The sequence below is a fragment of the Dendrobates tinctorius genome, unplaced genomic scaffold, assembly GCF_039654945.1.
Source record: "Dendrobates tinctorius isolate UK_male_01 unplaced genomic scaffold, ASM3965494v1 ptg000236l, whole genome shotgun sequence".
In the NCBI taxonomy this organism is placed as follows: domain Eukaryota; kingdom Metazoa; phylum Chordata; class Amphibia; order Anura; family Dendrobatidae; genus Dendrobates; species Dendrobates tinctorius.
The window spans coordinates 1,821,140-1,838,371 of NW_027361903.1; the positions used below are offsets into that span (position 1 = coordinate 1,821,140).

At 47.2% G+C, this 17,232-nt stretch overlaps 1 protein-coding gene across 1 annotated transcript in view; it reads right to left on the reverse strand.

Annotated features, from left to right (window-relative positions):
* Positions 1-710: 710 nt before the first annotated feature.
* The window catches only part of LOC141060374 (pancreatic triacylglycerol lipase-like), a 230,447-nt gene continuing 213,925 nt past the window's right edge, over positions 711-17,232 (reverse strand). The window contains exons 15-17 of the mRNA XM_073556580.1: positions 2,653-2,771; positions 2,370-2,501; positions 711-796 (exon numbers count right to left, since the gene is read on the reverse strand). Of these exons, the coding sequence (XP_073412681.1) occupies positions 2,391-2,501; positions 2,653-2,771 (230 nt within the window). The 3' untranslated portion in view covers positions 711-796; positions 2,370-2,390. The remainder of the gene's footprint in view (positions 797-2,369; positions 2,502-2,652; positions 2,772-17,232) is intronic.

Consider the following 17,232-nt stretch of genomic DNA (forward strand, 5'->3'; position numbering starts at 1 on the left):
CATCTCCTCCCTTGTTTCAGTATACCACCCTACCCGCGCCCTCCGTTCTGCTGATGACCTGAGGTTAGCATCCTCAATAGTCAGAACCTCCCACTCCCGTCTCCAAGACTTTACACGTGCCGCCCCAATTCTTTGGAATGCACTTCCCAGGTCAATACGATTAGTCCCCAATCCCCACAATTTTAAGCGTGCCCTGTAAATGCATTTATTCAGACTGGCCTATCGCCTCAACACATTAACCTAATCTATCCCTGTGTGGCACAGCCAAAAGTTTTACCATAACCAGGTTCCCCGCATCATTCTCCCACATGCTTTATGCATCCATTAGCCCTCTGTGTCTGTACTGTTACACACTTAACATTATGGCTGGTCCATACAATCAGGGCAACTGTTACCACCCACCTTTCGTGTCTACCTCTTTCCTCATAGACTGTAAGCTTGCGAGCAGGGCCCTCACTCCTCTTGGTATTTGTTATGATCTATGTGATTATTGTTATGCTGTAATGTCTATCGTCTGTACAAGTCCCCTCTGAAATGTAAAGTGCTGCGGCATATGTCGGCGCTATAGAAATAAAATTAATTATTATTATCAGCACCAATAAATGTAACACACCACAGGCAGAACAGTAGATGGCATTGACAACTGTAACTTTAATTATATGGTAGATGGAGCCAAAACTGGTCACAATGTCAATACTTAGAAGAGGATGAAAAAAAATAATAAAGATATAATTATAACAGACGGTGTGAAGCAGCTCCGAAGCCATAAAGCCTTTATCCAGAATCCGAGAAAAGCCTAAAATATAATAAATAATATAATAAAGTCAAATCATTAAAAATCTGCACATGCAATGGCTGTTTATACTGTATTCGCCTGTTTATATAGGGAAAACAGAACCTCCCTCATTCATGGACCGGTCCCTAAAGCTGGAGTCACACATAGCACCTTACCAGCGATCCCGACAACGATATCAACGTGTCAGGATCGCTGGTAAGTCGCTATGTGATCGCTGGTGAGCTGTCACACAGACAGCTTCACCAGCGATCAGCACAGCGATGCCGAGCACCCGGCATCGCTGTGTTCCTTAGCGCTGTTGCCATATCCCTGTAAAAAAATAGAATTAAAATAAAAAATATTGTTATTCTCACCTTCCGACACCCCGCGCAGCCTTCCCGTCTCTCTCCACGCTACGGTCCCAGTAATCCTTTGCGAGAATGACCGCGAGAATGTCACGGTCTCGCGGCAGCGCGACGTCTCGCGGTCATTCGTGCAAAGGATTACTGGGACCGGAGCGTGGAGAGAGGCGGGAATGCTGCGCGGGGCGTCGGAAGGTGAGAATAACTATATTTTTTATTTTTTTTATTATTTTTTACAGCTGATCGCTGGTCTCCCGCCTGTCACACACAGCGATGTGTGCTGGCCAGCGGGAGACCAGCGACGAAAAATATGTCCAGAGGTTTCTTGCAGTGATCAGCGATACCGGCAGGGGGGCCGGTCGCTGATCGCTGTCACACATAGCAATCTCGCTGGTGAGATCGCTGTTATGTCACAAAAGTTGTGACTCAGCAGCGATCTCGCTAGCAAGATTGCTATGTGTTACTCCCGCTTAACTCTGTTGGAGGGCGGCCTTTTCTGCTACTGGAGGACCAGCTTCTTCTACTACTTTAAAGGCCATCGGCTTCCACTACTCATAGACCAGCTTCTTCCTCTACAGAAAGACCAGCCCACTCTCCTTATTTTTGCCTCTACAGGAGGACTATCTTCTGTCCATGCTATAGCCACAAATGTAGCCAGATGAGAAAGTGTTAGCTCCGACTATAACATCATACCTTTCCCAGCATCCACTGAAGAACCAACTACTGAAGGACCAAGATCCATGCTACGTCAGGGCCCAGATTCATTCTACTGGAGGACTGAGATCTGTTCTCCTAGAGGGCCCAGATCCATTGTATGTGGAGACTCAGATTCATTCTACTGGAGGACTTAGATATATCCTACTGGATGGCCAAGATCCCTTCTACTAGAGGACCAAGAACCTAGAATCATAGAATCGTAGAGTTGGAAGGGACCTCCTGGGCCATCTGGTCCAACCCCCTGCTCAAAGCAGGATTCGCTAAATCATCCCAGTCAGATGTCTGTCCAGCCTCTGTTTGAAGACTTCCATTGAAGGAGAACTCACCACTTCCATTTTAAGGAGCACCTAGATCTACATACGAACTTAGACCCATTGTATTGGAGCACCAATACCCATTTGTGCTGAATGACCCAGATCAAGTCTAATGGAGGACACAAATTCATTTTACTGGAGGACCCAGATCCATTGTTCTGGAGAAATGACCATTCCATGTTCCCAATATTGATTACTTACTATTGAAGAGGCAGTGAGTGATTATGGAGTTGTCAGATAAAAGACTTGGCTAGACGAGGTGACGCCGCGGTACGTATCAGCATAGTGTCCCATCTTCGGACAGCCGGCGTTGGGGCAGGTTTTGCAGCTGCCCTGGAATATGGAGATGACATGATATCAATGTTTATTACACACCAGAACATAATGCACAGGCAAGAAGGAACTGAGCGAAAGAGCTTCCATCCTAGGTACTAGAAGATACTACAGCTCAACCACATACTGCAGCAGTGTAGACCTCACTCACCGCCTGGTAGGCGCTCCAGCTGGAGCAGGGGTAGCTGGTGAAGGTGTTGGAGTCGGTGATGCTGTCTGTGTAATACTTGATGGCTCTCAGGTGGTTACAAGTCACAAAGTTCACGACTCCTGTAAGCAATATATACATGATTATATATACAGGACTATCTACCGGGGTGGTATACACACAGAGTGCTGTATGGAGGGAATAATATAGATAGATACATAGATAGTCATGGCCGAAGGTGTTGGCACCCTTGAAATAGTTCCAGAAAATGAAGTATTTCTCCCAGAAAATTATTGCAATTACACTTGTTTTGTTACATACAGGTGTGTTTCCCTTAATGTGAATTGAAACAACACAAAAAAACAGAGCAAAAAAAGGCAAAGTGGATCACAATTTCACACAAAAAAAAAAAAAACGGGCCAAGCAAAATTGTTGGCACCTTTCCAAAATTGTGGTTACACAACTTTGTTTCAAGCACATGATGCTCATTCACACTCACCCATGGCAAGTAACAGGTGTGGGCGATATGAAAATCACACCTGAATCCAGATAAAATGGGGAGAAGTCAACTCAGTCTTCGCATTGTGTGTTTTTGTGTGTACAACACTAAGCATGGAGAACAGAAAGAGAAGAGAACTGTCTGAGGACTTGAGAACCACAATTTGTGGAAAAATATCAACAATCTCAAGGTTACAAGTCCATCTCCAGAGATCTTGATGTTCCTTTGTTTACAACCCATGGCAATGAGCTAATCTCGCTGGATGTGAACGGCAGAAAAAAATTGATGAAAGATCGCAATGCAAGATAGTTCAGATGGTGGGTGCATCAGTGTCAGCACAGACTATCCATCCACATGTGAATGAAATGAAACGCTATGGCAGGAGACCCAAGATTACCCCACTGCTGACACAGAGACATAAAAAAGCTTCACTGCAGACTGCCAAAATGTACGCAAGTCAAACTTTTTCTGGGAAAGCATCTTATGGACAGATTAGACCAAGATAGAGCTTTTTGGTAAAGCACATCATTCTACTGTTTATTAAAAACAGAAGGAGACCTACAAAGAAAAGAAAACCATACCTTCAGTCAAATATGGTGGAGGTTCAAAGATGTTTTGTGGTTGTTTTGTTGTCTTTGGCACTGCGTGCCTTGAATGGGTGCAAGGCATCATGAAAACTGAAGATTACCAAAGGATTTTGGGTGCAATGTAGTGCCCAGTGTCCGAAAGCTGGGTTTGCATCCTAGATCATGGGTCTTCCAGCAGGACAATGACTCCCCGAAAGAAGCCCCCAGAAATGGATGTAAACAAAGCTCTGGAGAGTTCTGAAGTGGCAGCAATGAGTCTGGATCTAATTCAAATTGATCACCTGTGGAGAGATATTAAAATTGCTGTTGGGAGAAGCGCCTTCAAATATGACACCAGGAGCAGTTTGCAAAAGAAAAGTAGTCTTACTCCCTCTACCATCAACCTCAGGTAGTTTTAATTAGATGTTTCCTTCCTGCCACATATATTGTAGGCTTTTTTTGTCCAAGAGAGGTGTCTTATCGGGACAGGGACCCAACTATAAGATACGCCTTGACGATGACAGTTGGGCTCATACATTGGCCAATTTATGTGATAAGTGCCTTCGTTTTACTGTATATTTTCCTTTAGCAATATTGCAGTTCCAGTTTTCTAAAGTTCCATATGTACATAATATAGCACTTACCTATTTTCAATGGTAGTAATGTAGTCCCAATTTTCTAGATTTACCATTCTTAACATTCCAGAGTGCAGCTTGGTATTTTCTTACTCCAAACTTCCGCTGAGACGCGTAGGAAGCTTGTCGATGGTTATAGGAAGTGAATGACTGCAGTTATTTGTTCCAAATATTAAGTTGAGGGTGCCAACAATTTTGACCTCCCATTTTAGGGGTTTTGTATAAAATTATGCCCAATTTGCCTTTTAGTCTCTATCTTTTTGTGTTCCAATGCACACAAAGGAAATAAACGTGTAGATGACAAAACATGTGTAATTGTAATAATTTTCTGGGAGAAATATAATTCCAAGGGTGACAACACTCAACACTTTCAGCCATGACTGATACAGTGGGTAGGGAAAGTATTCAGACCCCTTTAAATTTTTCACTCTTTGTTTCATTGCAGCCATTTGGTAAATTCAAAAAAGTTCATTTGTCCTCATTAATGTACACTCTGCACCCCATCTGGACTGAAAAAAACCGAAATGTAGAAATGTTTGCAAATTTATTAAAAAAGAAAAACTGAAATCTCCCATGGTCATAAGTATTCAGCCCCTTTGCTCAGTATTGAGTAGACGCCCCTTTGGAGCTAGTACAGCCATGAGTCTTCTTGGGAATGATGCCACAAGTTTTTCACCCCTGGATTTGGGGATCCTCGGCCATTCTTCCTGCAGATCCTCTCCTGTTCCGTCAGGTTGGATGGTGAACGTTGTTGGACAGCCATTCTCAGGTCTCTCCAGAGATGCTCAGTTGAGTTTAGGTCACGGCTGTGGCTGGGCCAGTCAAGAATGGTCACAGAGTTGTTCTGAAGCCACTCCTTTTGTTATTGTAGCTGTGTGCTTAGGGTCAGTGTCTTGTTGGAAGGTGAACCTTCAGCCAAGTCTGAGGTCCAGAGCACTCTGGAAGAGGTTTTCATCCAGGATGTCTCTGTACTTGGCCGCATTCATGTTTCCTTCAATTGCAACCAGTCGTCCTGTCCCTGCAGCTGAAAAACACCCCCATAGCATGGTGCTGCCACCACCATGTTTCACTGTTGGGATTGTATTGGGCAGGTGATAAGCAATGCCTGGTTTTCTCCACACATAAGGCTTAAAATTATCACCAAAAAGTTCTGTCTTCGTCTCATCATACCAGAGAATCTTATTTCTCATAGTCTGGGAGTCCTTCATGTGTTTTTTTAGCAATCTCTATGCGGGCTTTCATATGTCTTGCACTGAGGAGAGGCCACTCTGCCATAAAAGCCTGACTGGTGGAGAGCTGCAGTGATATTTGACTTTATGGAACTTTGTGAACATTGCATTCTGACTCTGAGCTCCTTGTCAAGTTTCTTTGACCTCATGATTCTCATTTGGTCTGACATGCACTGCACACTGTGAGGTCTTACATAGACAGGTGTGTGCCTTTACAGAACACGTCCTATCAGTTTAATTAAGCACAGCTGACATGGTGTCATGGCTGCTTTTCTGTAGAGTCTCTTTGCAGAAGAATAAAGGTCCCTTTTTATACCCACAACTGTCCATCAGGCCATCATCCATAGTTCAGGGGGGAAGGTGGGATGAAGTCAACTCTCATTGTTTGAGCATTTAATCAATCTGCATAGTTTGTCCTTCAATGTCAGGTCAATAAGCTACATGGACTTATACAAAGGGTAATCAACATATTAGCAAACATCGATTGTTCAATGACACTGCGTCCCTGTCCTTCAAAGGTAACAACACACTAATCAATTTAAGAGTCAATGTTTAAGTTCATATGAACAATGGCTTATGTCTCTTGACCCAGTGAAGAAAAATATGTCTGTCCTAATTAAGAAAAAAAAATGCCGTGTCGTCACATTCACTACCATCAATAGGAAAGGTCAAGTGATTCAAATTTCCCAGCTTTTTAGAAACCCAGCCTCCTCTACCCTTCTGCCAAAAAACAGCAACCATGGGTTCTTCTAAGCAGCTGGCTAGCACTCTGAAAATGAAAATGGTGGAGGCCCACAAAGCAGGAGAAGGCTATAAGAAGATAGCAAAATGTTTTCAAGTTGCAATTTCCTAGTTTGAAATGTGATTAAGAAATTGCAGTTAACAGGAACAGTCAAGGTCAAGATAAGTACTGGAAGACGAAGCTAAATTTTAGTGAGCTGCTCATAGGACTGCTAGAGAGGCAAATCATTGAATCAGTGCGGGTTCAACATATGTGGTGGCAGCGGTGAGATTCTGATTGATCTTTCTGGTGCCATTCTTCACACCTCTTGACTTCAAAAGAACTTCAGAAAGATTTAGCAGGCTCTGGAGTTGTGGTACATTGTTCTACTATTCGGAGACACCTGCACATATATGGCCTTCATGGAAGAGTCATCAGAAGAAAACCTCTCCTGCATCCTCACATAAAATTCAGCATTAGAAGTATGCAAAAGAACATCTAAACAAGCCTGATAAAATTTGGAAACAAGTCGTGTGGATCAATGAGGTTAAAATAGAACTCTTTAGCCTCAATGATCAAAGGTATGTGTGAAGAAAAAATGGCACAGAATTAAGTATGGGGGTAGATCAATCATGCTTTGGGGTTATGTTGCAGGCAATGGCATGAGGAACATTTCACGGGTAGAGGGAAGAAAGAATTCAATGACATTTCACCAAATTCTTGATGCAAACATAACACCTGTAAAAAAGCTGAAGGTGAAAAGAGGATGACTTCTGCAAATGGATGATGACCCTAAACACACATCAAAATCCACAATAGATGACCTCAAAAGGCGCAAGATGAAGGTTTTACAATGGCCCTCACAGTCCCCTTATTCTCCATACTCCTGCCCTTTAGTCTCCACGCTCCTGCCCCTTAGTCTCCACGCTCCTGCCCCTTAGTCTCCACGCTCCTGCCCCTTAGTCTCCACGCTCCTGCCCCTTAGTCTCCACGCTCCTGCCCCTTAGTCTCCACGCTCCTGCCTCTTAGTCTCCACGCTCCTGCCTCTTAGTCTCCACGCTCCTGCCTCTTAGTCTCCAGACTTCTGCCCCTTATTAACCACATTTCTGCTCTTTGCCCAGCAGCTGGATATCGGCTTCTGGGCAGATTCTGACTGATGGTGGCCCGTTCTTGGCTGCTTCTCTCATTAGTGTTCAACTTGTTTGGGATGTCAGGTTAGATGGACAGCCATGTCTTGGTAGGTTTCCAGTTTTGCCATACTATTTCCATTTTTGGATGATAGATTGCACACTGCTCCGTGAGATGTTCAGAGCTTGGGCTATTTTTTATAACCTAACCCTGCTTTACTCTTCTCCACAGCTTTATCGATGACCTGTGTGCTTGGTTCCTTAGTTTTCATGATGCTGTTTGATCACAAATTTTCTCAAACATCTGAGTACTTCTCAGAACAGCTGTGGTTATACTGAGAAGAAATTACACCCATGTGGACTTAATGTACTAATGATGCGACTTCTGGGGGTGATCAGTCACTGAGGATTTAATTTAGAGGGATTAGGCTCCTGTCCTTCAAAGGGACATTCCTCTGCAGAGTTGGTTGCTTCGGCTAAGAGGAGTAGAAGAATGCCCAGGGGACACAAATCCAAGCTGGTCAGCCTTGTGGGTACACGCAAGTCCTCCAGAAACAAGTCTGCTGGGTCCCTTCTGCCTCTGTCAGTTCCTTCTGTCCTTGTGGTTCACTTGAAAGTGTTTGATGTTAAGGACTTTGATTCTGATGAGAGTTCATTCTTGAAAAGAGTCTGTCGGCCTGGCCAAAATGGAAGGGGGATATAAGGGGGAGTTTTGTCACAGTGGAAACTCGCATGCGTTCCCGACACTTTGCTACTCGCTGCATTCGCCGCTCTGCTTACCATTGTGGATTAACTCCTCAGGCAGCACTTCCAACTGCACATCCCTAATTTCTCCACGTGGCTGTAGGGGAGTGCGGCCAGATTCTGCAGGAATGTTACCGTGCTGTATCATGCAGGGTGTGGATTCCCCAGCCAATCACCAACCAGCAGGTGATATCAGGCAGCCCTCCATACCTGAGCTTAGGTTCTAGTGTCTCTTGTCCCTTGCCTCTACCTTCCCCCTAAGGTCTAACTCTGTAAAGTCTCCCCTTATCGACCCAGCTTGTCTACTCATCTGTTCTGATCGGTCTGTACCTGACCCTGGCTCCTGACAGTCTGACTACTCTGCAGTCTCACCCCTGGGTACCTTGAATACCTGCTCTGACCCATAGGTCAGCTGCTGCTGGTGTGAACACTGCCCCGGAGTGCCATCTGGTGGCCCAAGCCTATCCTCCTCATGAGAGGTGCTAGTAAAGACCAGGTAGCAGCCTAGTCACACTCCTCCAGGGTAAGCCCAGCATGTGGCGCAGAGGGTCCACACCCATCAGGGTTACAGTTTGTGTATTAATCGTTAATCTTCTGCTCTTTCTGGGATTTTTCGTCCCGTGTCCGGTCCTAGCAGTGACTGACAGCAAGCTGTGTATGAATGCTTATACAAATGAAAGCTGTCAGTCACTGCTAAGACCGGACACGGGACCAAAAATCCCAGAAAGAGCAGAGGATTAATGATTAATACACAGGTTATATACTTAAATATACATATATCCGTCTGCTCAGCTCCTCCGGCCCCATAAGTTTATTGGTGTAACGTGAAAATATGTGGAAAAGTTCATGGGGCATGAAGACTTTTTTCAAGGTACTGTATCTACAGTTAGGTCCATATATATTTGGACAGACAACACTTTTCTTAAGTTGGTTCTAGACATTACCACAATGAATTTTAAACAAAACAATTCAGATGCAGTTGAAGTTCAGACTTTCAGCTTTCATTTGAGGGTCTCCACATTAAAATTGGATGAAGGGTTTAGGAGTTTCAGCTCCTTAACATGTGCCACCCTGTTTTTAAAGAGACCAAAAGTAATTGGACAATTGATTCCAAGGCTATTTCATGGACAGGTGTGGGCAATCCCTTCGTTATGTCATTCTCAATTAAGCAGATTAAAGGCCTGGAGTTGATTGGAGGTGTGGTGCTTGCATTTGGAAGGTTTTGCTGTGAAGGAAACAAGCGGTCAAAGGAGCGCTCCATGCAGGTGAAACAAGCCATCCTTGAGCTGCAAAAACAGAAAAACCCATCCGAGAAATTGCTACAACATTAGGAGTGGCAAAATCTACAGTTTGGTACATCCTGAGAAAGAAAGAAAGCACTGGTGAACTCATCAATGCAAAAAGACCTGGGCGCCCACGGAAGACAACAGTGGTGGATGATCGCAGAATAGTCTCCATGGTGAAGAGAAACCCCTTCACAACAGCCAACCAAGTGAACAACACTCTCCAGGAGGTGTATCAATATCCAAATCTACCATAAAGAGAAGACTGCATGAAAGTAAATACAGAGGGTTCACTGCACGGTTCAAGCCACTCATAAGCATCAAGAGTAGTGTTGAGCATTCCGATACCGCAAGTATCGGGTATCGGCCGATATTAGCTGTATCGGAATTCCGATACTTAGTTCCGATACTTTTTTCATATCGAATACCGGAATCGGAAGTTCCCATAATGCTAGGAGCCCGCTCGATTTGATTCAGCCAATGGGGATCCTCAGAAGTGTGGGCACATCCTGTTAGGCATGTAGGCATGTTAACTACTGGCATGGCTGTGATTGGCTGCTGAAATGATGTCATGATGCACTATAAAAACCGCAGCAGCCGCCATTTCGGGTTCACTCTGCTGTGAATTCAGTTAGGGACAGGCTGCTGTTGAAGACTGTGAGGGACAGTTAGAAATAGCGATCATCAAACATATCTATTGCTCTACCCAGGCTACATAATCCACCACTGTAGCATTTTTGTAGCCCAGCAGCGCTGTTTTAATAGCTGTCTGCAAGGGCTGTGTGAGTGCAGACCCACGCTGTGTAGTGTGTCCTGCAGGCACGTCTGCTTGTAGGCCGCCCAGCGTGTGTCTCTGCCTCATACACATTTTTCTTTTATTGCTGCTTTTTTTTTCTCCTGTATAGTGTGCTTCCATACGTATCCATATACGTTGGTTGCAAACACTAAAGGAGTGGACAGTGGAGCCTTTCAGCAGCCTTTCAGTGCTATAGCCCATTTCTCTGCACTGTTTTTGGCTATCTGATAGGTCTCTCTGTGTGTGAGTGCAGCTCACGTTGCAGTGTGTTCTACAGCCACCGCTGGTTGTAATCCGCTCAGCGTGCATCACTGCCTCATACATAGTCCTTTTTTTGCAGCAAATTTAGCCAGATTTTTGCTCCTATATTAGTGTGCTTCCATACGCATCCATTGTCATTGGTTGGTTGCAAACACTATATAGGATTAGATAGAGGAGCCTTTTTGCTGGCTTGTGCCCTTCAGGGCCAGCCAGACTAGTATCACCCTATTTTTTGGAGCCTCATCGATTGCATTGTAGGTTAGCTTCCTGCATTGTAATCGCTCCAAAAATTTTGTGATACTATAGCTTTCAAACTTTGGTCACATCCTTTTCTTCCCCCCCCCAAAAAAAAAGGAAATAAAGTTCACCAAACACTGCACTTTACAGTTGTGTAGGCCACATTAGATCATATTAAAGTGTAGTACACACACTCTTAGCCAAACTAGTGTTTCTTATACTGGTTAGCAGGTGTTCAGGAATAAGAACACTAAGCCCCCCCTTTTTTACTTTTCTGCCTATCTTTATCAGTCTACCAAGATGAAGAAGGCAGGGAGTAAGGCACGTGGTCGTGGCCGTGGAGTTTCAGCAGGGAGAGGACGGGGGGATTCAGCAGGGAGAGGACGTGGGGATTCGGTGTCTGCTGTGGCCACCAGTGACCCGGTATCCCCCACTTTTACCAGGCAACAGTCCTTCATGCGCAGCTTTGTAGGACCTCGCCGTACCCCACTGCTGCGTGACGAACAAATTGAAGCCGTTGTCGGATGGCAGCTAACGCATCCACTTCAATGACTTCCGCATCCTCCCAAGGCCAGAGCACTGAAGAGCAACCATCTGTCTCTTCACCACCTGCCAAATTGCCCAGGCAGTCTGAGAGCCCTGGACAGGAGCCATCTCAATCTTTACTTCTGTTCTCAGAATCTGTTGGCTTGGAAAGAGGTGGCCAGCCAAGCAGCATTCTAGAGCGTGAAGAAGAGGGAGTATGCAGTGATGCGCAACTGCTTTGTCCCTCTGAATCTGAAGAGGCGGGTGGGCCAGTGCCTATTGTCAGCACACCTCAGTGCTCATCTGATGATGATGAGACTCAGTTGCCAATTTCTGGTGCTGGCGAGACAACCCAGGACCAGCCGGTGCTTGAAGAGGGGAGTGGAGATGATGAGGCCCTTGACCCATCATGGCGTCAGCCACAGGAAGGTGGTGGGAGCAGCTCTGAGGAAGAGATTCCCCGAACGGTCAAAAGAGGAGGGAGAGGGCGGGGGCAGACTTGGTTGCCTGTAGCCTCCACTTTGGCACCTGTGAGGAGCAATCCTCTTCCAAAACAGAAAACGGGCGCTCCCAGAACTTGCAGTGCGTGGTCTTTTTTTGACACAGTTGCAGATGACATTTGCTTTGTCAAATGCAAGCTGTGTCATCAGAAAGTTAAACGAGGGGAAAATGTGAGCAACCTCAATACCACAAATATGTGGAAACATGTGCGTACCAAGCACGAGGTGGAGTTACACAGACACACTGAAGATGTAGGCCAACATTCAGCAGCACCTACCACCTCTTCAGCTCGTGTTGGGGCCTCTTCCTCCAGCTCACACACAGCTGGTTCGGCTTCCTCACTGGAACGCCATGGAAGAACCTCTACCACTGTTGTCCAGAGACCCAGTGAAATTCCACCCACTGAACCACGTTCTCAGTCATCAGCACACTCCCAGGCCACTCACCAGCAATCAGTAGCACAGGCATGGGAGAAAAAGCAGCCATACTCGGCAAACCATCCCCGAGCACTGGCTCTGAATGCCGGCATTGCCAAACTACTGGCCCTTGAGATGCTGTCATTCAGGCTGGTGGAGACTGACACCTTCCGGAACTTGATGTCATTGGCAGTTCCACAATACAATGTACCCAGCCGCTTTTATTTCAGCAGGCAAGCCGTCCCTGCCCTGCAAAAGCATGTGGAGGTAAAAATTAAAAATGCGCTACTAAACGCTGTCAGTAGCAAGGTCCACCTGACCACCGATGCGTGGACCAGTAGCCATGGACAGGGACGATACCTTTCCCTCACTGCCCATTGGGTCAATGTTGTAGAGCCGGGTACAAATCTGGAGAGTGGCTCTGTACGTATTCTGCCAACTCCAAGGATTGCAGGAATGCAGTCTGTACATATTGAGTCCTCCTCCAACTCTAGTTCCTCGGAATCAGCACTGCATGAGCCTGTTAGGCCAGATATGAGCACAGGTGTGGCCAAACGTCAACAGGCCGTCCTTAAATTAATTTCTTTGGGGAATCGTAGCCACACAGCACAGGAGCTCTGGAATGCCATCAAGCAGGAGAGCGATGTGTGGTTTGTGCCAGCGAATCTCCAGCCAGGTTTGGTAGTGAGTGACAATGGCCGAAATCTAGTGGCAGCTCTGGGCCTAGGCAACCTCACTCACAAACCATGTCTGGCACACGTGCTCAATTTGGTCGTGCAGAGCTTTCTGAGGGACTATCCGGATCTTGATGCACTGCTGCACAAGGTTCGCCTAGAGTGTGCTCACTTGCGGCGTTCCAGCATGGCAAGATCGCACATTGCATCTCTGCAACGCCAATTCCGCCTGCCAGAACATCGCATCATATGTGACCTCCCCACCAGGTGGAATTCAACATTACATATGTTGGAGCGGTTGTGTGAGCAGCAGGCAGCAGTAATGGAGTACCAGCTGCATCAGGCGCAAACAAGTCGCACTGTGCGCCGGACACACTTCACCACCACTGAGTGGGCCACTATGAGGGACATCTGCCAAGTTTTGCGTGCCTTCGATGACTCCACGCGGATGGCCAGTGCAGATGATGCACTAGTCAGCATGACTGTCCCCCTTATCTGTCTGCTTTAAAAAACCTTACAAGCACTAAGTGAGGAGGTTTTTGAAGAGGTCGAGGATGAGGAGTCAGAAATGCCATCTGCTTCTGGCAAGTCTGCGCAACGTGCCTCCACACAAAGGCCCAGGCAGGGGACACTTAGTGAGGAGGATGACGAGGAGTCCATGGAGGAGGAGGAACACATCTCTCCAGAGGAGGGAGGTACACAAGGCTCTAGTAGTCAGTGTGTACAGCGAGGGTGGGGTGATGCTTAGCAGGCTGAGATGCTGCCTCAAGCTGGGGACAGCGTTTCCAGTCCAGTTGGCAGTCTGCAGCACATGGTTGATTTCATGCTGCAGTGCTTGTTAAATGACCGCCGCATCACCAACATTCTCCACACGGCTGATTATTGGGTGTACACCCTCCTAGATCCTCGCTAAGGGGACAACTTACAAAGCCTCATACCACAGTTGAACCGGGAGCGAAAAATGCGGGAGTACCAAGAAACACTTGTGCAGGCCATCATGTTCTCCATTCCCCCCGCAAGTGTTGCTGGTAGTGCTTTTCAAAGCAGCCATGTGGGTAGAGGCAGTGGAGGAAGCTCTGCACAAAGAGGTAGCAGAGGCAGTGCCACAGGACAAGGCAAGGCCAGTATGGCCCAAATGTGGAAAAGTTTTGTGGGACCGCCACAAACGGCTACACCATCACAGACGTCTCCAGTCAGCAGGAGGCAACGTTTCCGTTAGATGGTGACAGACTACTTGTCTTGCCCTGTTAGTGTACTCCCAGACGGCTCTTCCCCGTTCAAGTATTGGGTCTCTAAGCTGGATACATGGCCAGAGCTTAGCCAGTATGCATTGGAGGTGCTGGCTTGCCCTGCTGCCAGTGTATTATCGGAACATGTCTTTAGTGCTGCAGGTGGTGTGGTAACAGACTGTCGCACACGACTATCCGCCGATAATGTTGACCGGCTTACTTTTCTGAAAATGAACAAGGCCTGGATCTCACCTGAATTTGCCAGTCCTCTTCCAGAATAAATAATTGGCTGGCAACAGTATCCAGGTCTCCTGTTGTGTTCATGTTTCTATGACCTGAACTTTATTTCCTGGGCTACAGCAATGCCCGTTGTTGCTCAGAAGTGCTGTCCACACAGACAAAACACTCGTTCATGTGTAAGTGGGGTTTGGTAACGTCAGCTGATCCCCTGCTGTGTGTATGGCAAAGTGTCCTGCTCCCTCCACAGTCAAACAACCTCAGATTTACACCTGGCTCCAAGTAGGCCTCGGCCTACTACCTGATTTTCCCTGGGTTCCGACACCGCCAATTGGTGCTCAGAAGTGCTGTCCGCACAGACAAAACACTCGCTCATGTGTAAGTGGGGTTCGGTAACGTCAGCTGATCCCCTGCTGTGTGTACGGCAAACTCTCCTGCTGCCTACAACTTCTGACTACCTCTGATTTAATATGTTCTCTGATTTGCCCTCTGTCTCCACTCTGTTTTGAGTATTTCCTCCGGCCTACAACACCGCCTGTTTCTGCTCTCAAGTGCCGTCTGCATAATCCACACTTGTTCCTGTGTTACCTGGGTCCTGTAACATCTGCTCATCTCCAGAGGTGAGTCCGGCAATGTCTCCTGCTTTGTCTACATTCCCACTACTTGTAGTGGAAAAGTGGACAGAGCAGGAGACATTGCCTGACTCACCTCTAGGGAGAAGCTGCTGTTACAGAACCCCAGTAACACAGGAACAAGTGTGGGTTGTGCCGACGGCATTTCAGAGCAGCAACTGGCGTGGTTGGAAGCCAGAGGAAATACTCGAAACAGAGTGAAGACAGAGGCCTAATTGGAGTATGTTGACAGTTAGTAGTAGTCTAGAAACAATCGAAAACTGCCACCAAGCAGGCCTCGGCCTACTACCTGATTTTCCCTGGGCTCCGACACCGCCAGTTGGTGCTCAGAAGTGCTGTCCGCACAGACAAAACACTCGCTCATGTGTAAGTGGGGTTCGGTAACGTCAGCTGATCCCCTGCGGTGTGTACGGCAAAGTGTCCTGCTCCCTCCACAGTCAAACAACCTCAGATTTACACCTGGCTCCAAGTAGGCCTCGGCCTACTACCTGATTTTCCCTGGGCTCCGACACCGCCAGTTGGTGCTCAGAAGTGCTGTCCGCACAGACAAAACACTCGCTCATGTGTAAGTGGGGTTCGGTAACGTCAGCTGATCCCCTGCTGTGTGTATGGCAAAGTGTCCTGCTCCCTCCACAGTCAAACAACCTCAGATTTACACCTGGCTCCAAGTAGGCCTCGGCCTACTACCTGATTTTCCCTGGGCTCCAACACCGCCAGTTGGTGCTCAGAAGTGCTGTCCAACACAGAAAAAAACACTCGTTCATGTGAAAGTGGGGTTCGGTAACGTCAGCTGATCCCCTGCTGTGTGTACGGCAAACTCTCCTGCTGCCTACAACTTCTGACTACCTCTGATTTAATATGTTCTCTGATTTGCCCTCTGTCTCCACTCTGTCTCTAGTATTTCCCCTGACCTCCAGAACCGCCAGTTCCTGCTCACAGTTGCCGTCCGCGCATTCCACACTTGTTCCTGTGTTCCTGGTGTTCTGTTACATGAGCAGATCCCCCAATGTGTGTCCGCCACTGTCTCCTGCTCTGTCCACCTTCCCACTGCAAGCGGTGGGAAGGTGGACAGAGCAGGAGACAGTGGCAGACACACATCAGGGGATCTGCTGACATTACAGAACCCCAGTAACACAGGAACACGTGTGGATTGGGCAGACGGCTGCTGTACGCATAAACTGGCGGTGTTGGTGGTCACGTGAAATCCTGGAAACAGAGTGGAGACAGATGCCTAATTGGAGCACGTTGACAGTCTATTGTAGCCTACAAACAATCTAAAACTGCCACCAAGTAGGCCTCGGCCTGCACCATGATTGTCCCTGGGCTCCAACAACGCTAGTTGGTGCTCGGAAGTGCTGTCCACACAGAAAAACACACTTGTTCATGTGTAAGTGGGGTTCGGCAACGTCAGCTGATCCCCTGCTGTGTGTACGGCAAACTCTCCTGCTGCCTCCAAATTCAAACAACGTCTTATCTTAAACTGCCTCCAAGTAGGCCTCAGCCTACAAAATGACTATCCCTGGGCTCCAACATCGTTAGTTGTTGTTCGGAAGTGCTGTCCACACAGAAAAATACACTCGTTCATGTGAAAATGGGGTTCGGTAACGTCAGCTGATCCCCTGCTGTGTGGAGGGCAAACTGCTGCTGCCTCCAAATTGTAACTACTTCAGATTTAAACATTCTCTGATTTGGCCTCTGTCTCCATTCTGTCTCTAGTATTTCCCCTGACCTCCAACACCACCAGTTCCTGCTCACAGTTGCCGTCCACGCATTCCACACTTGTTCCTGTGTTCCTGGTGTTCTGTTACGTGAGCTGATCCCCCAATGTGTGTCCGGCACTGTCTCCTGCGCTGTCCACCTTCCCACTGCAAGTGGTGGGAATTTGGACAGAGCAGGAGACATTGGCAGACACACATCAGGGGATCTGCTGACATTACAGAACCCCAGTAACACAGGAACACGAGTGGATTGGGCAGACGGCTGCTGTACGCATAAACTGGCGGTGTTGGTGGTCACGTGAAATCCTGGAAACAGAGTGGAGACAGATGCCTAAATGGAGCACGTTGACAGTCTGTTGTAGCCTACAAACAATCTAAAACTACCACCAAGTAGGCCTCAGCCTGCACCATGATTGTCCCTGGGTTCCAACAATGCCAGTTGGTGCTCGGCAGTGTCTTTGGCACGGGTACTCCCTGTTGCCCAGCCTGGTTCCAGCATGCCAGCTGTTTCCGGGTAGTGTCAAGGTCACTATGCCACCAATCTGTTGTCCTG